The following is a 23,023-nucleotide window of genomic DNA, read 5'->3' on the forward strand; positions in this document are numbered from 1 at the left end:
GCGTTCTTGCCTGCCCATTTAGTCAAGGTTGTGGTATCTTCGTCTTCAGCGATCGTCACATGTAGCATGGCTTCGAGTTTTGAAGAGTCAATCGTCGACCCATCCTTTGTAACAGAGACCTCAGCTGTATCGACATCCATTATGTCCTCGTCGACAACTGGATTGTCAGACTTTTCCTCCTTGAGCTTCTTCATTTTAACCTTGCTCGAAGAGAACTGATCTGAGACACGCTTGTATAAAGCTTTTGTGAGCTGTTTTCCGTGCTTCATGTTGTATGAGACAGAGAAATACGAGTATAGGAATTTGCCAAGCGCAGCTTGTTCATCGCTGTCAGCAGAGCCCATAGCAAAAGACAGCTGTTCCGCCATTGTCACATTGACTAAAGCAGTATCGTCACTAGGCGACTGTAAGCCGTCTTCCTGGACATATGTCTCCAAGAGGTCGAGGTATTTAATAGGCGATGAAGCACATCGGTTAATGCAGTTATCAACATAGGACCAGACCTTTTCCATATGCTTCGTCTTGACATCGGCTAACGTAGTTTGGATAGCATCAAATAAAGGAGACATGAGAGATGCTTTCGTGACTAGCTGGTTTTCGACGGCGACCTCGCCAAGAACCTTTCTGAGCTGCTGGAACGGGAGGTCTCGCTTCTTGTCACAGAGCAGCCGTAGCAGGGCAGTATACGGTGACGATCCTGCTCCATCGATAAGATTGTCAATCTTTGAGAACCATCGCATACCGGGGGAGTAACTGGCAATTGAAACAAGGTTCTCAAGCTCCATAACTCTTAGAGACTCATCCTCGTGCTGCTCGCTGCCCTTGTTAAGAGACTTGAGGACTTCGGTAAAGAAGGGTGAGACATCGAAGTTTGCAGCAAGTGCCACTTGTGGGATGACTTCATAGTAGAGGCGCAACAAACGACTGGCCATGGTCTTGTGAAGAATATTCTCAGCTGGAATACCCTTGTATGATCGAACAATTTCCTTCATGTCAGGGATACGTTGGCAAAAGGCATCAGTCAAGCGACGGCCAGCCTCAGCCCAGACAGGATCTTTGCCCTTCGAGATCTCCTCATGCATCTTCAGAGCTTCGGCCAGCTTTTCGACTGCCACAATAAGGATACGAGTAGCAAAGAAGGATGTGAGGTTCGATTTGGAGGAAAGGCATCGGATGAGAACCTTTTGATTGATAGGGAGGGGAATGATGTTGTCAAGCAGAATAGATGTTGGCGGGGGAGCTTTAGCAGATCGTGAGCGATCTCCAAAACGAGGGAGCAGAGGAATCTGCATGGTGTTAAAGAGGAAAGCGGCGTATCCAATCCAAGTCATGGATAGCTTTGGTTCGAAAGTGAAAGATTTGTTGCCGAGGAAGTATTTGGCAGTAAGTTCGGGGGCAGCAGTGAAGATCTCAATTAACAGTTCGCTGTGCTTCAGACTAGACCAAGGGCGCAGCTTCTGGGCAAATTCAGCGAGAACAAAGTTGTACACAGGAATATCATTCTTGTACTTGTCTGTGAACAGAGCACCTTGCGTACTGGCCTTTTGCGCCCCGCTTGGTACAGGGTCGTCCTCGGATTCCTTGGGATAGAAACCGGTGGAAGGGTATAATACACCGGCGCTAGGAGTTGTACAGATATAGATGAGAAGTTGGTGGGCCTTGTAGCTCACCGTTGACTTCTCATCTACATCCTCGCCATCGTTGGAATATGTGTATAGAGCCAAGAAACGCACCAACGACTTGGTGTTGAAGCTTCGGAATTTGATCTCTCGGGGGATTTTGTCATCTTTCAGAACATACGCTTTCAAAGAATCCAGAATATCCGTAACGACGTAAGGAGGATCGTTTCTGATGGTGTAAGTCAAATGTGAGAGGAGCTCCTTCTGGGAAAGCAGCTCCTTTCTGCCATCAGAACCCAAAAACTTGAGAAGGCTCAAGAAGAAGCGGACAGCATTCGTCCTGACAGAAGCCTTGTGTACTTCCTCCGGGGTGTCGCCGATATGTCCAATCTCGAGGTTTCTTCCAAGAGCAGTCAATGTGAAGTTTCGAGCACGGAAAATGCGCTTGGCATAAGCACCTCCATCCAAGCATGCCGCCTCTCTTAGAAGGCGCAGAGTAGGCGAGATGATGAAGCCCTTGCTTTTTTCAGAAGAAAGATTCTTCGCCAGTGACTTGAGTTGTCCCTCTTGTAGAAGGGTCTGGCAAATACCGAGACCGTGGCGAACGAGCTGCAGCGAGCCGGAGAGGATCTGGAGCAACAAAGCTAGAACAACGGCAACTGATGACATGACGCTGTCATTGTTGACCTGCACAGCAAAGGACCACATCTCCATGATATCGTTGAGGAAGACTGCATCTTCGGTTGTGTCTCTGGGCTTGACGGATTCGAGATACTGTTGTAAGATTTCGAGGTTTGCTCGCTGGTCGCCTTCTTCGTGAACGATCTGATCGAGGAGGTTCTTGAAAGATTGAAGACCTAAGGGGAATGTGTGAGCTTGTGTTTTGTACAAGATTGCGATAGCATCACAACTTACCATGTCTGGCGTTGCGCAAATCTTGGTCGAAAGAGAGGAGATTGCGCAATTGATCGCTCGAAGTCACCTCCTCACTTGTGGGCGCCTCATGTGTGATCTTCTGGCGCTTGCGAAAAGCAGCAGCGCCATCTCCGCTGATGAAGTCACGTTTGCCCATTTTGACGACCTGGTAGCTTGCCGCAACCTCTAACTCTTGTCCATGAATTTACTTGAGATTTTGGAATTCTGCCACTTGAGACCGTAGTCTCCGCCTACCTAATTTGGATTTCGAGATCCGGAGTTATGGGATATCGGCAAATCTATTTACCCGCGAAGCTGTTGAAGATTCCATGCATCTATGGAGCATCCTCTGCCTCTTACTCTAGCGTCCATTTAAGTCCCTGAAATCCACTTGCAGTCAAAAAGATGGGATGAAAAGATTGAGATACACAGCTCCAAAGGTCCATTCTTTTTTTCCCCCTTCCCCCTCTGTTTAATTCTTGGTCATCGCCTGTTATCAATCTTACATCATTACACATCCAGAAGAAAGCGAAGCAACTCAGGCCGCAACCCTTCGGCCTTGGAAGTCAACCTTGGCTGAAGATCGATGTCGCCTTGGACTTAATTGGACTTGTTATCAGCAAAATCGAGTCATCTAGGTCAACTGACTGGTTTACGCTCCTCTCCACTCACTAAAAAATTAAAGAGGACACTCTGATCCCACATCGCGAATTTCTCATTGCGCCACACCCGTTGCATCCGTTGTTGCAAGGCTCAAGACTCCAATGCACAAGAAACAAGGAAACGGGGTGCTCCATCCTTTTAAACAGCCATTCCCGTCCCGTAGACTGAGACAGGATGCCCTCCAAGCTGAATGCTGCGCTTCCTGCGGGATAAATAGAAAAAAAACCTCAGCCAGAATGACTGAAAGATCGCCACTGGAACATCCATAATCTTCCAAAAATTCTATTTTGAAAGAGGCCATGGCATGTGAATGGCATCTTGCCTGTTTGCCTCGATCATGAGCTTTTGAACTCCTCTGATGAGGGTATGGTGGCATCCCTGCCAAAAAGTTAATTCCCAAGCGTGCGGAGCCATTCGCCGCCATTCTTGGGACGTCGCTATTTTAAGAACCAAGGAAAGGCAAAGTCAGGGGCACCACCCTGACAGCCTACCTGACAAGCAGCCATCCTCTAACAATTGGCAGCCTCAAGCGATTGAGCAGTGCAGACTAGAGCAGATGGTGGCGACGGCCATACAACAAAGCATTGGAAAACTGCACGGCGCAGCGTAACGTAGCTAATGAAGCCAGGCTTGCAGCACAGGACAGACAGACAAACTACCTCGCTAAGCTCACTAACCATGTTTGCACTTTGCAGCAGCAGGGAGCGGTCCGGCTGTCGATCAGGCTTGACAGGCTTGACATCGACCCAGCTGCGTGGAATCAACCCCTAACAGTGTTCGTCTGGCACACGCTCTTTAAACCCCACATGAAGCCATCACACATGCTCGTGTTAGTCATTTTCGTGACTCTCACTGAGACAAATACCGGGCTGTGCAATATTCTACGGCTGAGAGGCAGAAAAAGGCGACAAGAATACGACACAAGGTATCATGGCCGCTTACCATCAGATGCTACCACAGAAGCCAAGACGTTTCTAGACTTTCCGTTCGTCAGCGGCAAACATTAAAATTTCGGGACCATCATCGTCTCGTCAATTGTCTCAAATTCTCATGGTAGGCGAATCGTATTGCCTCCGCTCACGCCAGAAGACGGGTCATCACAGCGGCCTCTTTCTCGTCACTATTCTAGGTGACATGAAACACCGTCACGGCTGTTTTGGGATGCAACGACCAGTTCGGCCAGCCAAGTTGCAACATGCTTTACCCAAAGGAGCAACGGGATTTGACGAAAGCTAAATTGACAGGCGTTCCTGATGTTCCCACGTTTCAAGAGGCCCTTGTTGTAATCTCATACAATAAGGGACGCGGCTGTAAGCCGGTGAACAAACAAAACGTGCAGCCTACCGATTTGATGGACGAGAGATGATGAAGAGACTAGGTCCCGGGGTGCATCTACCAATCAGCCCACCAAGACTAGGGTGTTGCCCAAACCGGCGGTGCGACCCCAAATAAGATGTACGAATGCGACGTCAGATGTCGATTCAAGGAACACAAAGGAAGTTGAGAAGGGCAAGATTGGCACTAGAACCCAACAAGCGAGGCAAGCCTTTACGATCTGCTGCTGGGAGTTTGTTCATGGGCACAGAGTTCAAAGCTATGACTTTTTTTTTTGCAATTGATTTGCATCGACGGCTTGTGCTCTGCACTGCGTGCTACGTGGTACTGGCAACGTCTTTTTGTTGATGCACTCAGCATCAGTGATATCAATCTCATGCCAATGGCTTCGCCAAGAAGAAAGTTCACACCAGTTTGACAAGAGAAAGTGAGAAATGTGCAGCGTGACGACACACAGCCTCGAACACAGGCAAAGGCCTCAAGGCTCAAACCCCCGTCATCTCTTGCAAGCGTCCAATGCGGAGGCAGCACGAGACCTTGTCTGGGGTCTTTTGTGGCAAGCAGAGAGTGGACCGAATGCACGACATCGAGTCGTAGGAGAGGAAACTAGACACCATCTCGGCCGCTACGTGTGGCCCAGTCAGTGAGTGTCTGGTGTTTTGATAAAGTTGGTGTGGAGCGCTAACATGGTCAAGTCGCTCTTCTAAGCGCCGACTGGTCCGGCGTATCAACCGACCCCGGTCCATCACCTGCGCCGTGGGTTCGTCTTGGACAAACGTCAACCACTCGATAGCTCGTCTTGCATCTGCTTGGGCTGCCGCCCATTTTTATTGTTGTTTAATTTTTTCCCTTTTTCCCTCTACAACGAGATCGTAGTCTGATGGGTCCATGAAACTTCCCAGATCCCATTACAGGGTTATGGTTGCCAATGCTGCCGTTGTTGCCTCTATGGGTGTGGCTTCAACGTCGCGGCCCAGCCGTCACCCACGAGATGGGCTGGGTTAGACTGCAAGTTGCTTGCCGCTGCTTGCTTCTCTTGATTCTTTTATCTGCCGGGTCCCTGGTCCCTTTCATGCAGCTTTCCCGTCCTGCTTCCACCTCTGTCCTATCCCTTTCATTCTCGGTCGTGTAGGTGTTGGCTTACATATACGAAGGCGTGTGCCGTACATACATACACATGCGCACTCATGCACACTTGCATACATACATACACACTCGAGATCCCACCTTGCCTTATCTATTATATGCGTTGAACCCTTCCTTTTTCAGCTGGGCTCCGACTTTTCTTTTGTTTTCGTTGAGTAACGAACCGTCTGTCTTTTTACTTATTCCGCCTTTTCTTCTCCCGTGCGTTCGATACGCATTCTCGGTATGACGTGAGAGCTTCGCTCGCAGCATGACACACGCCGGTACCCACGGTGCCCATGGCTCTGGCCCTCAAACATCTCCTTGGCCATCGTGGCTTTCTCTCTGCTGCGCACCGTTGGCCTCCTCAGAGGACAGGAGGCCGCGTCGTAGTAAGTCTCTGCCTACTTCTACTTCTGACTCTGCCCACGTTGGCTTTGCCTGGGCCTCGGATTCGTCTTCAACTTTGAACACTTCGTGGCCAGTGGGTAAGTTGAGCGACAAGCAGTTGCTGATAGGCCAAGTCGATGAGAAGCAAGCACACCCCGTAATATACGATCAACCAGTTCACCATCCTGAACCCGTAGCCATGCCTAAGCATCGCAACATGTCGGAAAATTCGACAAGAGACAGTGTCTCAACCAAGAGAAGGAGATTTTGGTCATTCTCTTCAAACAACTCGCGCCGACCTCTTATCTCAGCACCTTCAGACTTTCGCCATATCGCGACATCTACCGATCCATTCTTTGACTATCCTGAACCTACACCATCACGGGCATCGAATCTTCGACCGGCCAAACAGCTACCTCATCGCCCTTACCGACCGCTCGAGTTGAGCATTTACCAGCCTGACAATAGTGTATCTCCCATCTTACCTCACTTTGAGCCAAGACCTGCCAACCCGGCTCCTTCATCGGACTTTTCTGAGGAACCTGTCTCGGACATTTCAAATTCCCCATCAGAAAAAGTACGGCCTTCATTAGAGCACCAGAAGAGTTTCTCAGACTCTCCTATGTCTTTTCACTTTCCACGCAAAAACATAACGAGCAGTGCTCCCAGCTCTTCCTTTGGAGACGACGAGATCCCTCCTCTGATCCCTCCCAAATCGCGCGGTCGCTCCCGGGCCTATAGCTCACCGGACGTTGAAAAGGTCAAGGAACGGGTTGCGAGTGCTATGCTCGAGGTCGAGAAACTCCAGAAACAGATAGATGAGGTTATTGAAAGGCAGAGTCTCTACGTCCCAAGCCGGCCAGCAACTCCCCACTCTGTGGTCAGAAACATGCCGAGTATGAGTTCTAGTCCTGGTGACGAATCTCATCTGCTGACTCGCTCAGATTTGGAGCCTATGCCTTCAATTCCTGCTCTTCCACCAGCAGCCCCCTCTTTTGCTCAACGTCTTAACTCTGATATCATTGAGAGACCTCGAACAGCACCTATCAGATCACCTCTCACACCTATGAGGACTCCCATTACCCCTCCTCGTCGAGCCCGGACTCCTGGTGAGCCGCGGACCCCATCTTCCACCACTCCTCCTCCTCGTCCTAGACGGGATGATCTACCCCCGCCACCACCTCTACCTTTGGTGCTTCGACCTCCTCTCCGGAAGAAGAAGTCCTTTTCACGGGTATCGAGCTGGCTCTTCCCCGGATCACAGCACAGCCGCAACATGAGTTTCGATTCTGTCACCAACGCCCCCCGCCCTATCAGGGGCAATCAGGGTTTCTATCAGGTCTCGCTGGGCGGGACATCACTTCGCCGACGGAGCACGGACTCTGCCGACACTGTTAGTACTTGGGAGTCGGACGAAGAGTACCGCACTGTCCCAACAACGTGCTCACTTGGTAGCACAGCAGCAGTGCCACAAGACGAGGGGCCTTTGATATCGCGGTTCGCCACATCCACGTTTGGCCGCAACGAGATCCGACCGCAGAGGAGGAGCGTCGGCGTTGCAATGTGAAGGACTGATTGGAGTACATTGTTTGGCTTATACCCCGCGTTTTTACTGCAACGTTTTTGATGACTTTATTTACATTCGATGATACCATTCTACCATATACGATAGCTACCACCTAGCTAGACTACGGGGTACTTCTTTGGATATTTGTTATTGCGGTAATGGGTAATGAAATGGGGGAGCTGGGTTTGGATAAAAGAACGGGACTCTGGGCGGCAGGTTTGCTCTAAAATTCATGTTATGTTACACGATAGACTCCTTGCAATAGGCGAGCTTTGGCACAATGGTGTTGATGGAGGTCTTGCATAGGATAGTTACAATACAAATCGCCTAGAGCGGTTTCTCACAAATAACGATGCCTCGTTGACATTTCTTTCTTGAACAGAACTTTTGTTAGTGTTCTGAGCCGAGGTTCACGCTGAAGGTTTAGGGTATGTGAGCTAGTAATCCTAAATCATCCTCTCTATGATATCTGACGCCCATGAAAACATCAGGATCCCATAGTTCAAGTATTTGTGTCTAGATTCTGAAAAGTTTGAGTTGGTCACAGTTGTAAATACGACGTCAAAGTGCGACGGCATGTGGCTAATGAGTACCTCACTGGTCAGCCTCATGACCATGCACGTGGCCCGCCTCAAGTGTCCTGTCTCGGAACGTCGAACAACATCAGGGATGCTCATTTACAATCAATCGATACCATCAAACCGCAATAACCTCATGGAATGAGGCATAACACTCTCTATTTGCTTGATTACTTGCGATAAGCTTGCTTTTCCGCTTTGTCATCAACACATTCGTTGGGAGCTAGACTGACTAGCTGCTGGTTATCTTTCACGAACCCACCAGCAAACATCCCTGTCACCACAACAGACTCATTCGACATGGTGGGAATCTCGCAAGACGATGCGCCTTCGATGGCCGGACGATCAAGTATCTCTGACGTAGATGCTGAGAGAGGGCGATTGATTTCAGGTAATGATGATGATGAACCCAACGATGCCGAGGGCTGCGAGGATGCTGAGCGACTTGAGAGCTGGCATCTGCAGCATAAGCGGCGTGAGACCCGACGCTGGAGTTATCTTGTTATGATAATCAGCACCATCGCGTTGATCACAGTTCTTGCTGTTTGGGTTCACAACTAGTAAGTCTTGTGTCAAATATCTATCATTCACCTGAACTAATATTTTTTTTAAAGCACTTTGACTTCTGGATGCGAGTACGATGGAAGTTGCAACGACATCTCCAAACTCTGGGGCCAGTACTCCTCATTCTTTTCTGTCCCATCAGAGATTGATTCATCAACACCTGATGGTTGCGATGTAACTGTCGCTATTGTCCTGTCTCGTCATGGAGCACGATATCCAACGACCACCAAATCTGAAGCCTACGACGCCACCATCACGCGGCTTCAAAAGTCTGTCACCAAGTACGGCAGTGGCTATGAATGGCTCAACGAATACCAGTACAGTCTCGGGTCTGAAGATTTGACCGACTTTGGTCAAGATCAGATGATCCACTCCGGAAAGGCATTCTACGAGCGATACATTGGACTCGCCGAGAACTCGAACCCTTTTATTAGGGCATCAGGATCAGACAGAGTTGTGGTTTCATCCTACAACTTCACACAGGGCTTCTATGCTTCTCGTGGCGAATCTGGAGATGACTACACTGATGACATTCTGGTGATTCCCGAAGAGTCCGGCATCAACAACACCATGTCGCATGGATTATGCACTTCGTTTGAGAAGGACGACGACCTTGGCGATAACGACGCACAAACCGCTTGGGGAAATAAGTTTCTGCCTCCCATTCGAGACAGACTCAACAGAGATTTGAAAAAGGCCAAGTTGTCGCTGAAGGAAACTGTCTATCTCATGGATCTGTGCCCTTTCAACACCGTCAACACCCCCGATGGCGCAGTGCAGTCCAAGTTTTGCGACCTCTTTTCTACAGAAGATTGGCGAAGCTACAACTACTGGCAGACTCTCAGCAAGTACTACAAGTACGGCAACGGTAATGACATGGGACCAACACAGGGTGTCGGATATGTTAATGAACTCATCTCCCGCCTGACACGAAAGCCCGTCAAGGATGAGACAACTACGAACAGCACATTGGATTCCAACCCAGAGACGTTCCCCCTCGACAGGGCTCTGTATGCTGATTTTAGCCACGACAACAGCATGGTTTCCATCTTTTCCGCTATGGGCCTGTACAACTACACAGGCAAGTTGCCGAAACACCACATTGTGCCAGCCGTCCGGGCGCACGGCTACTCATCTGCGTGGGTGGTCCCTTTTGCGGCGCGCATGTACGTCGAGAAGCTCGAGTGCGGCGCCACCAAGGAACAGAAGGGCGAGGAGTATGTGAGGGTGTTGGTCAATGACCGAGTGATGGAGCTTGATACCTGTGGAGGAGATGAGTATGGACGTTGCACTCTGGAAGACTTTGTAGAGAGCTTGTCGTTTGCTAGAGAAGGAGGACACTGGGATCGATGCGATGTATGATTTAATGTTAGGTTTAAAGTAGAGCGGTTAATTGGACGTTATTGCTATTTTGAAAGGCCAGTGTCCGCTACCATGGACTGAAATAGACCTGAGGCGCAGGGATTATAGATTGAGTTGAAAGAGGAATACGAGGTTTTCGGGGCTAGGAACATGCTAAAGCTCGATAGCGAGAGCGATTCATGAGCAAAGTCATGGTCAGCCTGTTAGGAGTGAAAACTAATATTGCAACCATCTGTATCGAAAGGTTCATGAGCTCACTGATCTGGAGAGTTTAGAGTTTGCTTGTGTATTAGGTTGGGCTCGTGTCCAGGGATCAAGGAACTCATCACTGAATAGCGGTTCATCAATGCCAAATGCAGCACCCAGCATCAGCGCCAAGCTCACTGTAAGCAGCCCCTGTATATTAGGCCATGGCCCGCCCGTGCAGCCGTCCACTGCAGTGGACTACCGTAGCTTCCCGTCCGACACGGGCCATTTATTTTGCTTATTCTTTTGCAATTGATGAGTGAGATCGGATCTCCCAGCAATCTGGAAAGCACCCGACCTTGGACTTGGAGCACAGCCACCTCACCCACAGACAAGCCCAAAGTCAAACAAAGGCCCTCGAATCTTACATACCAGTCGACCTACCTACCCAAAACCTCCATCTTTCAAACTTTCCCTTTCCACGGCAATTGTTCCGTCAGCATCGAGATACGTCTGTCCGCTGAAGCAATCATCTTGACTTGCGTCATTAGGACTTGCACATTCAACCATCGCCATCACACGATTGAATCGCAACAGAACGAACTGCCTGGGATATACTAAAGCGGGATAACAGAAGATGGTGTCGACAGCTGGAGGTATCGTGATTGCCATTATTGTCCTGCTATTCGCCGGCGCCGCAGGATGGTTCATCTTTACACAACTGCGCGCCCGCAGACTCGGGGTACGTTAATTGCCCTTGGTACTCTAATCCTGAGCAACTGAAACTGACTCTTTACCTACAGCTCCCACCCCCAAGCCTCACATCATATCTACCATGGCATAAAGAAGACGATGGCTACGGACCCCCGCAACCTGCACCGGGAGGTGTCGTCGGCTGGTTCAACGATCAGTTCCGAAAGCTGAAGAATCGCAACAACCGATCCGCCGCAGGCGCTTACGAGCAGTCCGGTGCAGCCCGCGGCCGTCGCGGCTTCGGTCCTCTCGACCCGGACGAGGCATGGGACTCGCGCGTTGGAAACGAAGCCGACCAGTACGGATACTATGAGGAGGAAGTTGGTGGTCGTGGTCGAGATACCGTATACGGCGGAGGCGGCTACAACATGAACCTCGCAGCAACACCGGGACTGTCGGGTGGACGAGGATTCGGCGATGGAGAAGAGGACCGAGGCCGCAGGGCAAGCAGGAGTCCCACCTCAGGACCTGGTGGGCGAAACCCTTTCGATGACGATGCTGCTGCTACGAGTTTGCGCGGCGTGAGCCCTCGACCTATCGAAACGGGATACGGAAAGTCCAAGCCCAGAAGTGGCAGCGCTGAAAGTAGCCCAACAGAACGACGGTCTGTGTTCAGAGAGAACATGTGAGAAGACATGGACAGTTGTTTGATTTCAATATGAGACAAGACAGGAGCTACGAGGACTACGGATCGTTTACCGTTTTGCGTTTTCATTTATTGACCTTTTACACCTCTTGCTGTGGTTGTGGCCTGGGTATTCACTGGGTGGAGGAGCTCTGATATATCATGACTTTGTTTATATGCATGTTTTCTCTTAAAATTGGCAGTTCATGTAACATTTGTATAACTTATGGCTAGGTGGTTTAACTTTTGAATCAATGGCGTTATGATATGACCTGTAGGCCCAGCCATTGGCGGATTCCATTGTGACCAACTCATAGCAGTTTTGTTTCAGATAGAGCAATTCGGTAGCAATGTCTCTTCAAGTGGAAGCTCCGGATGGGGTCTTGTCCGACCGGCCCCGGTTTTCGGCCCCTCCTCGCAGACGTCAGCTCGAGGCTAAGGATGTGTGGGAAGTAGGTAGCTCATGTAAGTACCTAGGTAATGCTTGCAAAGTCTGGTCAGCTAGATAACATACGAACATGTGATGAGATTCAATAGTTCGCTTGAACAGATATCTCAGCAACAAAGTGAGTCTTTGATGACTTCCAAGAACTCAGTTTCGCTGATCCCTTCTAATGGGGATCAGTCATCATCATTGTTCTAGTCATATTCCCCCCTGAAGACCCACGTTTGTCTTGCTTCGACAGCAAGACAATGTTCGCTTTTCATGGTGTGTAAGCTTTTCATGAATGACTGATGGGTGACAAGGAAAGATTTCGATTTTGCCTCCTGGGGTTCTTCTCTTCCTTATACACTACTAGTCGTTGCTGCTCTGAGTCACAGCGTACGTGTCCATTGTGGTGAGCGTTCAGTTGTTGTGTGCAAATAATCTTATTTTGACCATTTGAGCTACGACAGGCCGAGCAATAGTCATTTGATTTGTTGATAAAAACTAAGCAAAACTGAAAGATTTGAGCATCTGTAGTTACCAAGTAGCTGTTTAGACAAGTGTTTAGGGTAACGTCAACAAAATTTGGTCTTATAGGCATAAAATGTCCTAAGTCCCTTCTAATAGCTTGACTAAAGATGAACAACTTCAAGTTGAATACCTGTAGACATAAATTTACTGCATGATGATATTCAACCCTGCTTCCTATCCCTTCATGGGGGCTTTTGGTATGAGGACTAGGAATCGTATGCTACGCTGAGCTACCCCGCCAAAATGACATGGGAGCCCCTCCATAAGCCTGTTCCGCCAAATCTCATCATAACATCATTGAACCGAATTGCACATTTCAACCACCAGAATCAAGACAATGGCGGATCTCAACCTTCAAGCTGTTCACGATGAGCTCGTCTCAGTGGCCTACGAGGCCGGCGCCATGATTTTGGCAGCCAACCCTGCTGAGCTCGATACCGATACCAAGCTCAACTGTATGTCCTTTATGTCCTTGACAATACAGCTAATCTGACGTTTTCCTGTAGCCGTCGACATCGTCACCGAAGCAGACAAGGGTGTTGAAAAAATGGTCTCGACCCGACTGTCATCATCCTTCCCCAATGTCTCATTCATGGGCGAGGAAACATACAAGCCTGGTATGAAGCTTGGCCCCGAGCCGACCTTTGTTGTAGACCCCATCGACGGTACCACCAACTTCGTCCATTCGTTCCCCAGCGCCTGCATCTCTCTGGGCCTCGCCATCGACCGCAAGCCAGTTGTTGGTGTTATCTACAACCCCTGGCTCGACACCCTCTACACCGCCATCAAGGGCCACGGTGCTTTCCTCACACATGGTCGCGGAAAGGAGCCTCAACGTCTTCCTCTTGCGCGCTCCCCCCGACCCATTGAGGGATTGGGAACTTCGCTTGTAGCTATCGAGTGGGGCGCGCAGCGCGACGGGCCAAACTTTGACGTCAAGGTTGAGGCATTCAGAAAACTCACAGCTAGTCGTGAGACGGGCGGCTCAATGGTGCACTCCCTCCGCTCGATGGGCTCTGCCGCGCTGAACATTGCTGCTGTTGCGGCCGGCCAGTTGGATCTATACTGGGAGGGTGGATGCTGGGCGTGGGATGTCTGTGCTGGATGGGCAATCCTCAATGAGGCCGGCGGCCGAATGGTGCATGGAAATCCAGGTAACTGGGATCCTGAAGTTGAATCGCGCGTGTACCTTGCTGTACGAGGTGCCCCAAGTGGTCAGAAGGAGCTTGTTGAAGAGTTCTGGGCAGTCCTTGGAGACAACAAGCTCGATTACTCTATTTAGAGAGCCTATGGGACGAGCGACAATGAACACTTCGAAATAGCGAGATTATAGAGAAAATGGACACAACACTAGAAAGAGTCACTTGCGAACGGCTTATACTATGATGATTCTTGTCAATTTTCACTAGCTATATGTTGAGCTGTGATAGACAGTAAAAAACACACCCATTGCTCCGTAAAAAGTCCCATGACACAGTTGTAGTAAACGAACATTGTGCTCTTTTCTCAATGATGAATCTCCCAGTTTCCGAAACATCCCCTTGTTTTTTTGTTTAAATGCGTGGTATCAGCCAACATGAATTTGTTGTTTTGTATTTCTTTCTCTTCCTTGGTTTAGATGGACGGTTCTGTTTTGACCTTGACCCACTCGGTCTTGATATCAGGTTCGGACTTGACTTGTGGTTCAGTCTTGACTTCAAATTCAGTCTTGATTCCAGGCTCATTCTTGATTCCAGGTTCTGTCTTGACCTGAGGGATAAGGTCGCCCACAGGTGTGTCCTCTCGGTTGCCGATGGACTCTTCGGATTCAGTCTTGACCTCGACCTACTCGGTCTTGACATCCACCTTCTTGGCAGCGGGCTCGCCGGCGGGAGCCTCATCGCGGCTTCGCTTCTTGTTATCGCTAGACTCATCGGCAGTAGACTGGATGCGAGGCATGGTGTCGTTGCTGTTGTGCTTGGCACCGTCCTTGGTCTGATCCCGGTCACGACCACCATCGCGTCCACCACGACCGCGACCGCGACCACGACCACCGCGACCACCGCGACCTCCTCGTCGGTCCTTGAAGCCATTCTTCTGGTCGTTGTCGCGGCGCTGCTTCCAGTTGTCGTTGTCACGGCTGCCGGAGTCGTTACCGCCACGTCCGCGGCCTCGGGCCTTGCCGGATTCCCTGCCCTCGTAAAACTTCTTAGGCTGGGTGTGGTTAGGCTCAATCTTTCCTTGCTTAATAAGCTCGTTCTTCTCGTCGCAGTAGGCACGCTTGCTCATGATCTTGAGGTCATGGTCGTTCCACTTGGGGGCAGGCTCTGCCTTGAGGAACTTGTTGGCCTCCTCCTCATCGGCGAATGTGACAAAGACGGAGCCCTTGAAGAGACCCTCGTTTGTGCGTCGAAGCTTGATACCCTTGACCTCGCCAAACTGGGCAAAGAAGCTCTCAAGATCAAATTGAGTGTTGGGGGTCTCGTCACCAAAGCCCTTGACGTAGACGGTGGCGGCTTCGACCTTGGACTTGGAGGTGTTCAAAGGCTGGTAAGGGGTCTTGCGCTTGAGCTCCTCCTCACCCTCCTCACCGGAGAGATCGAGGAACTTGCTGTCCTTGAGGGCAGCAATGACGGCGCTGTAGGGCTGGAATGTTCGCATGCGCTTGAAGGAGTGGATGGTCTTGACCTTCATGGGCTTGTTCTCGGTTCCGCCGCATGACTCCCACATGAACTTGTCTTGGGGGAAGTTCCAGTCACCAAAGTAGAACTCGACCTAGTGGAGTCAGTACGCGCGCCGGGGAAGGGGCGTGGAAAAGCTATACATACCTGCTTGCGGATAGCCTCAGGGTCATCAGTAACCTCACGAACAGAAGGATCGAATTTGCGGTTGTTGCGGGGGTTCTCGTCGTGCTTAGCGGTAGTCTTGAGAATCTCCTTCTTCTCTTCAGACTTGTCCTCTGAAGTTTGTGTGGTCTCCTCGGGCTTCTCTTCGGTAGGCTGGGTGGTAGGGGCAGCCTCGGCCTCAGGCTGGAGGGCCTCGACGGGCTTGGGGGCTTCAGCTTCGCTCATTATGTATTTTTATCGAGAAATGATGATTAAATGAGGTATGCGATCGTGATAGCGTAACCGATACAAGCTGAAGGATGGAGCGTTGTGGTATGTAGAGGAAAGAAACTAAAAGCTAGGTGAGAAGGAGTCGCGAAAAATACAAGGTGCCATAAAAAGATGGTGGCGGGGTACGGCAAAAAAGAGTCATCGGTGAACCTACACTCAAATTTGAGTCTGTAGCTGCCTAGTAGAAACGTACCTGGGTATTGTATTCTTGAATTGAGATTGCGGAACAATTGATTGTGCAAGAAAAAGAGTTTGTTGCACAAAGTCAAGAATGCGATTGATTAATTCTGCCGGCGCGAGAGAAAAAATACATGAAAAAACCCATTCAGAGGCCCATCGTTAGTCTTGCGATTTCACCGCCCGCCGCTTTTGGCCATCCGACGGGCGCGCGCTCTGTGCTTCCATTGTTGGAGGCTACCTACAGGCAGCGCTAGGTATGGCCTGTCCCCCACCGAAGCCGATGGACCCCACTTGCCAACCATCCATTGTTCTACGTTTTGCGCCTCGATTGTTTGTCCTCTTAAGTTTTAGGGTACAAAAATAAATAACCTAAAGAGTGCGGTCCAAATAGCATAAGCTTACCTACTAATTTCGTCTCTTATGCTTCCAGCGTCCAATCTTCCAAAAATTCAGGTCTGTATCTTCAATAATGCAGATGAGGCAATTTAGTAACTCTATACCTAAAGAGTTTTTAAATGTCTAATAATACTTAAACTTAGAGGTCCAACCTTTTGTGCAATTATTTGCTGTTACTCAGAAAGATAATTTCTACTAAGTTTGCTTACCATTAACTGCTGTCAATACAACAAAGTCAGTCTTGACAAAGTTATTGTGCCGTAATTAAAATAAGCAAACCAATTGACAAGAAAATTAAACAAAAAGTATCATGGCAAGCCATCAACTGCCGTGGATTTAACAATGAAGCCGTCATTAAAGTTGTCTCGTGATATAAGCGCTATCGATAGATCGCCACGAGGGATCTAAGATCTGTTTCCATTGCCAAGATAAACGTCGAGTTTCGAGTCTTCACACCACCTCAAAACTTGGCAGCAAAGCAGATTGAGTTCCCGCGAAGTGAAAGCGCTCAAGTTGATCGTCTGCTGTGATTTGATTGGGTCCTTGGATGGGTGCTTGGCTTGGAACCAAGCTTTCTAACCATCCAAGTTTCAAGCGGACCTGAAGATCCGTGGCACATGTAAAAATTGGCAGACACTGCCCGAAACAAGCATCTTAACCACACTTTGCTGCAGGCATCGGGAATTTTCGTCCTTTTTTTTGCCTGTGACTGACCCATACCATGACAAGCATGGTACCACCTTAACTGCCTTGCCTGCCTATGCGGGAGCGTCCGACGTGATTGTGATCTCAGACATCAATAGAGTGATACTTGGAATAATCTTAGACTTGCCTTAAATTCTCAAGTACCACTCTAGTGCTGCCTTTTTAACCCCACCTCCCACTTTTGTAGGGAGCAGCTTGGGAATGACATCAGCCATCCTGAGCTATTCTCAACAAGTTGCGCAGCGCCGTGTCATATAAACCTTCAGTGTCCGACGCAACCCGCACTATTACGATACGTACGCTCTAATCTTTAAACTACCATGTCAATCTAATTCTTCACTCTCTTTCAAAAAAAAAATCACCTTTTATATAATCCTTTCGCGACCATGTACTAAGCTCGGGCGACTAGCCACAGAAAGCATGTGCGCATAAGAAAAGTACAACGTATACCAATTGCACTCGAAAACCATGAGACACTACCGGGGCTCCCTCAGGAGCCTCCATCGAATCCCCTCTCGATTCAACAACCACACACGACTCCCACGAAGGCGATTGACGCCTCGTCAACACCGTCAATTTTGGACGTCGCATACCAAACGCGATCCTAAGGAAGAAGAGCAACAACGGTCGACGTTGCCAGTAGCAGTAATCACCGGCGGGCTTCTCATCTGGTGGCTTTACCCTTCTGACGACTTTGCACAGCTTTCCGGCAAACAAGCCAGATTACGAAACGACAAGGACTCAGGACAAGACAAGAGCCGAGATAAAAGTCAAAATTCCGAATCAGACGCGGACCAGTCGGCTTGGATCAACTTTTCTCGCCGTTTCGAGGCATTCTCCACGCTTAACAGCCTTGAGTTCTCCTCGTTTCCCGACAAGATCGTCAACTCTTTGCTCCCGGAATGGTCCAGACTTATCCCCGGGTATGTTCGCAAGCTACAGCGCGAGCTGTCCATGTCACCAGGCTCTTTGGCCGACGAGATTTGGCATGATGCTCATGATCCATTGATCAACCCCGAAATTCAATATTCCGCCACGGTCCGAGTATCCCCTGATATTTGTGACGAAGAGAAGGAATATTTGTCTAGGCGGAAACGAGTCGCTAGAGTTGGTCTGGCCAAATACCTTGGACTCAAAGAGGATGAGGTTCATCCGGACGACGTTCCTACAATCGCCATGTGTGGCTCAGGAGGAGGCCTAAGAGCGCTCATCGCTGGATCAGGCTCCATCCTTGCCACAGAGGAAGATGGCCTATTCGACTGTGTGACATACACATCGGGAGTGAGCGGTTCATGCTGGCTTCAAGCTCTGAACTTGACCTCTTTCAACCAGGGAAGCCTCAAAAAGCTCATCGAACATCTGAAAGCCAGGTCTTCCACTCATATTGCGTACCCGCCCGAGGCATTTCAGGCGCTTGCCTCGATGCCCACCAACAAATATCTGCTGAGTGGTATGGTTGAAAAGCTCAAGGGTGACCCCAAGGCCGACTTTGGCTTGGTTGATGTCTACGGCGTGTTGTTAGCAGCAAGATACCTAGTCCCTAAAGGAGATCTTGGTGTCAATGATCGCGATTTCAAACTTTCGAACCAACGGCAGTATGTTCAATATGGACAGCTCCCGTTGCCTATCTACACTGCCGTGAGGCATGAAATTCCTAACTTGCCTGAAGCTTCTAACCAGGGACCTATCGAAGCTGAAATTGCCAAGGAGGAGGCCAAGAAAGAAGCTTGGTTTCAATGGTACGAGATCACTCCTTACGAATTTTTTTGTGAAGAGTTTGGCGCGGGTATTCCTACCTGGGCTCTTGGCCGAAGATTCAAGTCAGGCCGTGACATCGCTCCTGAGCACGGTTTCCATCTCCCGGAGATCCGATTACCACTACTCATGGGCATCTTTGGTAGTGCATTCTGTGCTACCCTTAGCCACTACTATCGAGAGATTAAGCCCTTGGTCCAAGGACTAACTGGCTTTGGCGCCATTGATGACCTTATCTCGACACGAGACGATGATCTCATCAAAGTGCATCCGATCGACCCTGCCAAGATACCCAACTTTGCTTATGGCATGCACGGAAAGCTCCCGGAGACAACCCCCGAAAGCATTTATGACAATGAGTACATCCAACTCATGGATGCCGGAATGTCCAACAACTTGCCCATCTATCCTCTTCTCCGGCCAGGCCGAGATGTCGATGTTCTTGTCGCATTTGATGCTTCTGCAGATATCAAGACTGATAACTGGCTCTCAGTCGCAGACGGATATGCTCGGCAACGTAACATCAAGGGCTGGCCAGTTGGAATTGGCTGGCCCAAGCCAGGAGAAGCCACATCTCAAGTTGTCGAAGAACTCGATGAAGCCCAGGCCAAATCTACACGTGAGGCGGAAAGCAAACTTCGAGAAGCTAAGAAAGAACAGAAGGAACTGCGCCAAGAAGCTCATGAAGAAGGCAAACAAGTTATGGCCGAGAACGACAAAACCAAATTCGAACATGGCGATCAAGAGTCCGGTGATTTGGGATACTGTACTGTCTGGGTCGGAACAAACCAAGAGCGCAGTTCTAAGCCACCTCCTCCTTCAAAAGCATTATCTGGAGATAACTCGTGGCAATTAATGGAGCCCGAAGCCGGCATTGCCGTTGTCTATTTGCCATTCATCTCAAATGACAAGGTACCCGGCATCTCCCCCGGCACTACCGACTACCTCAGCACATGGAATTTCATCTATACCCCTGAACAGATTGACAATGTGGTTGAGTTGGCACGAGCAAACTACAACGAAGGAAAGCAGCAGATCCGCGATACCATTCGTGGAGTTTACGAACGCAAGAAGAAGCTTCGTGAGGAAGCCGAGAAGGCACAGCGAGAAGATCGCTATAGATCTCTTATGAGGAGAGGAGAGGGTGTCCGTCTGGGCGAGGGCGACCATTTCAGTTGAACTGACACAACTCACTGGCAGAAGAATTGTTTTTGATTCACAAAACCATGTATCTAGTATACCCATTTGAGCGTCAGGGACGCAGCGTAATGCAAAAAAAAAAGTTGATTCTGACTCGCCATTGTCGAGGAGTTTTGTCATTGTTCTACATTGTATCGTACATTGACATTTCCCGACCCGATTCTCTAGGGTCCTATGCTCCCATGTAATTTTTTATACACTGCCCAACCTGGGCGAAGAATTCATTATTCACATCCAGGGTCGACGCCTTACACCGGCCCTCCGAGTACATATATATCCAACACGATGACGCCTCTTTTTAGATAATCTCACCAATATCAATATGAGGGGCCTTCCAGGGCTTGGCACCTGGCTCGTGCATATCACTTGGTACCCGGACCTTGTTGCCAGGGCTGTAGAGATACCACGCCTTGAGAGCGTTCATTGAAGCCTTCCACCTAGCAAGGTCCAGACTAGCACCGGCACCTTCTCCGAGCTTCTCCGAGCTACTGTAGATGCCAACAATGAACACGGGTGTTCGTGAGTGGCGACCCGTCTCACTCTCTAGGCGGGCAATGGGAGCCTCGAAGCCTTCACGGGCGCAAAGTAGGGCGAGTTCTCGTGTGGGCAGCTTGAACTGGAACATGGCGGAAACGTCGACCTGCCGGGAGAGAACGTGGGACTTGACAAAGTCTCGGGCGGCATCTTGACCGGCGTGGGTGTAAATGGAACCTACAACGGCCTGAACAAAAGAAGAATGCGCCTCATGCTGGTAGTACTTGTATCCATCCTCGCCAGTCTTGGGCTCTTCAATGACATCGCCGAAATCGTCATCGAAAACCACTCGGCTGCTAATTCCACGGCGGGGCGTAAATCGGTCGGTATAGGCGGCCTCTTGACGAACATATCCCCATCGAGTCTGCATGCCTGAGTCCTTGGGTGCCCACTGTAGCAGGCCTGGGTCGACCTCCTCTCCGGGAGCAGCGGCGGCCTCGACACCCCATCGACGAGCTATTTGGTGCAGGGATTCCTTTCCAGCAAAGGCACGGAGGACCTCATAGACGATGGGCATTGGCAGACGGGGCCATTTGCATACAATGTATTCGAGGACATGGTAGTTGATGAATGTGCTGCCGAGGAAAGCGAGGTTCGAGTTGTTGTAGCTGGGGTTCTGGTCGGCCGAGGGGACAATGAGGGTGCGGGCGAGAGTCTCGAGAGGGATCTTGTTGGAGAGGGATAACCGAGCATGGAGGGCAGCAAGTTTAGCCGACTCTGCCGCGCGTTGAAAAGGAGGAGAAGGGAGAGGTTGAGGTGTAGATTGTTTGTTCTCAGTTTCGGTAACGGTAGCCGAAGTGGTCTGTCGTCGAGTCGTTTGCAGAAAGGCCTGTCTTGTGATATTGATGCCGCCGCGGGCTTGGGCTTGGGCCTGCAGCAATTGGCCGCCCAATCGATCGAGCCGTACCCGCTTCATCGAGCCAGTCTATTTCCCTCTATCCCAAATATCTCCAAATTCCCTGCTGTTCGTAATTGAGGGCGACGGGGGAGGGAATTGTCGCCTGTTCTTTTGGTCGTCGACGGGGAAAAAGTTCTGCGCTACAAGCCCAGAGGCTAGAGTCGTGTGAGCTGGGGTGTGGTTGGTCGGAACAACCTGCGGCCCGCTGAGCGTTTCTCCCGAGCCTTGGAAGCTTGGGATGGGGGGACCTCACCTGTTGGTAACCGGCCATTCGACATCAATTCAACGTCGCCATTGCGCACCCCGATCCTCTCCTTTACGTTCATTGATAGTTATTCAAAATGGTGAGTGGAATCCTGATCGCCCTGTGTGAACCTGCGCTGACAATTGACCTAGGGCGGCGGCGGCGGAAAAGTCCCGTAAGTCTTTAATTCTCACGAACCGACGCACCAAAAACGAGGCGACCGTATCTAATCCATATCCTACGACAGTTACCCTAAGCATGTCTGGTCCCCAGCCGGTGGTTGGTACGCGCAGCCCGCCAACTGGCGCGGCAACACCCTGATTGCTGGTGTCGTCATGGCCGGTATCGTGGCCGTTACTTGGAAGTTCAGCTCCGAGCGAGAACAATGGGCGCACCGACCTGAGCCAGGTCAATGGTATGCCAGCCGACAGTACGTTATACGTTCCTGATTTGTGAACGAGAGTGAAAGTGCTGACAGAAATGTAGCTGGTCAAAGCAGCTGAAGCAGTGGGATGCGGAGGATCGTGAGAACTCAACAAAGAGCGAATAGAGTCTGGATAAAAAGACCTGTGTATATTTCTGCGACAGATGAAGACAATCTTGAGTTAAAGACCATTATTTGGGGCTCCTTGATGTTTTGTGGTGAAACCGAAACACTGATACCGTTCGTGAGGATATTATGCCTATACGCAATCGAATTGGAGTAAATGGCAATGCCTGAAGATCTGGGGACAAACAGCTATGTTGTTCGGTGACGATCATCTTCTCAAGCGTCGCATACTGTGTTGGAAAGTCAGTGAATTGCTGGTTTATACATGCCTTGATGGGCAAATCAGAGCATTTCTAAATATGCTTATGAGGATGACTATGTCCGCTCTAAACCCGTGCCATATATGATTGTGATCCAAGAGCCACAATCAAAGGTCGTTATGGGTCTATGGATTTTAACTTGCCTTTGTTTTCAGTCCATTCTATAAAGACGTGAGTCCAAAGTCATCGGCTGCCTTATGTCCTAAACTCCATTTATCGGATGCTTTGTCTGGCCTGTGTCATGTCGTCTTCTGACAGGTCACCTCATACCAAAAACCCGATGGTTCCATTCAATGCCTCAGATGATATGGAATTTGTGTAAATGATGTGCCATACTACAAATAAGACATTTCTCGCTACTGGAAGAAGGACGTGTGGCGCAGTCTCTAGTTTGTGCGATCTAGCGACCCATCCTTGACCTGCACTGCGAAGTAGAGCAGGATGGGAAAATAGACGGCTTGAGGGGAGAGGTTACCTGAAAACGTCTTGACAGAGCTTCAAGTTGAGACGGTCGTTTTGACTAAGTAGGAGAAAATACTATAATACTACGTCTTTCATATGTGTGA

At 49.8% G+C, this 23,023-nt stretch overlaps 9 protein-coding genes across 9 annotated transcripts; 6 read left to right on the forward strand and 3 right to left on the reverse strand.

Moving 5' to 3' along the window:
* Nucleotides 1-195: 195 nt before the first annotated feature.
* On the reverse strand, nt 196-2,691 carry FGSG_12041 (uncharacterized protein; the record flags this gene model as incomplete). The annotated part of the gene is made up of 3 exons (XM_011319521.1): nt 196-220; nt 292-2,476; nt 2,535-2,691. The coding sequence occupies 3 exons, from the start codon at nt 2,689-2,691 to the stop codon at nt 196-198; spliced, it is 2,367 nt and encodes a 788-aa protein (XP_011317823.1).
* A 3,237-nt stretch (nt 2,692-5,928) lies between these two features.
* FGSG_01965 (uncharacterized protein) lies at nt 5,929-7,614 on the forward strand (the record flags this gene model as incomplete). Its single annotated transcript, XM_011319522.1, has 2 exons — nt 5,929-6,145; nt 6,224-7,614. 2 exons carry the CDS (start codon nt 5,929-5,931, stop codon nt 7,612-7,614), a joined length of 1,608 nt encoding a protein of 535 aa, XP_011317824.1.
* Nucleotides 7,615-8,457: 843 nt separating this feature from the next.
* On the forward strand, nt 8,458-10,365 carry FGSG_12042 (3-phytase A precursor). Its single transcript, XM_011319523.1, has 2 exons — nt 8,458-8,752; nt 8,807-10,365. Exons 1-2 carry the CDS (start codon nt 8,493-8,495, stop codon nt 10,116-10,118), a joined length of 1,572 nt encoding a protein of 523 aa, XP_011317825.1. The 5' UTR covers nt 8,458-8,492; the 3' UTR covers nt 10,119-10,365.
* Nucleotides 10,366-10,941: 576 nt separating this feature from the next.
* Nucleotides 10,942-11,686, forward strand: FGSG_12043 (uncharacterized protein; the record flags this gene model as incomplete). Its single annotated transcript, XM_011319524.1, has 2 exons — nt 10,942-11,046; nt 11,108-11,686. The coding sequence occupies 2 exons, from the start codon at nt 10,942-10,944 to the stop codon at nt 11,684-11,686; spliced, it is 684 nt and encodes a 227-aa protein (XP_011317826.1).
* A 1,291-nt stretch (nt 11,687-12,977) lies between these two features.
* On the forward strand, nt 12,978-13,922 carry FGSG_01967 (inositol monophosphatase 2; the record flags this gene model as incomplete). Its single annotated transcript, XM_011319525.1, has 2 exons — nt 12,978-13,095; nt 13,147-13,922. The coding sequence occupies 2 exons, from the start codon at nt 12,978-12,980 to the stop codon at nt 13,920-13,922; spliced, it is 894 nt and encodes a 297-aa protein (XP_011317827.1).
* Nucleotides 13,923-14,254: 332 nt separating this feature from the next.
* On the reverse strand, nt 14,255-15,690 carry FGSG_01968 (uncharacterized protein; the record flags this gene model as incomplete). Its single annotated transcript, XM_011319526.1, has 3 exons — nt 14,255-14,437; nt 14,486-15,394; nt 15,448-15,690. 3 exons carry the CDS (start codon nt 15,688-15,690, stop codon nt 14,255-14,257), a joined length of 1,335 nt encoding a protein of 444 aa, XP_011317828.1.
* A 1,794-nt stretch (nt 15,691-17,484) lies between these two features.
* FGSG_01969 (uncharacterized protein) lies at nt 17,485-19,950 on the forward strand (the record flags this gene model as incomplete). The annotated part of the gene is made up of 1 exon (XM_011319527.1): nt 17,485-19,950. One exon carries the CDS (start codon nt 17,485-17,487, stop codon nt 19,948-19,950), a length of 2,466 nt encoding a protein of 821 aa, XP_011317829.1.
* Nucleotides 19,951-20,032: 82 nt separating this feature from the next.
* FGSG_01970 (uncharacterized protein) lies at nt 20,033-21,512 on the reverse strand. Its single transcript, XM_011319528.1, has one exon. The coding sequence runs from the start codon at nt 21,419-21,421 to the stop codon at nt 20,270-20,272; it is 1,152 nt and encodes a 383-aa protein (XP_011317830.1). The 5' UTR covers nt 21,422-21,512; the 3' UTR covers nt 20,033-20,269.
* A 171-nt stretch (nt 21,513-21,683) lies between these two features.
* On the forward strand, nt 21,684-22,402 carry FGSG_12044 (uncharacterized protein). The gene is made up of 4 exons (XM_011319529.1): nt 21,684-21,747; nt 21,800-21,822; nt 21,895-22,077; nt 22,134-22,402. The coding sequence occupies exons 1-4, from the start codon at nt 21,745-21,747 to the stop codon at nt 22,195-22,197; spliced, it is 273 nt and encodes a 90-aa protein (XP_011317831.1). The 5' UTR covers nt 21,684-21,744; the 3' UTR covers nt 22,198-22,402.
* The last annotated feature ends 621 nt before the right edge of the window (nt 22,403-23,023 follow it).

The sequence above is a fragment of the Fusarium graminearum genome, chromosome 1 (genome assembly GCF_000240135.3).
Source record: "Fusarium graminearum PH-1 chromosome 1, whole genome shotgun sequence".
Lineage (NCBI taxonomy): Eukaryota > Fungi > Ascomycota > Sordariomycetes > Hypocreales > Nectriaceae > Fusarium > Fusarium graminearum.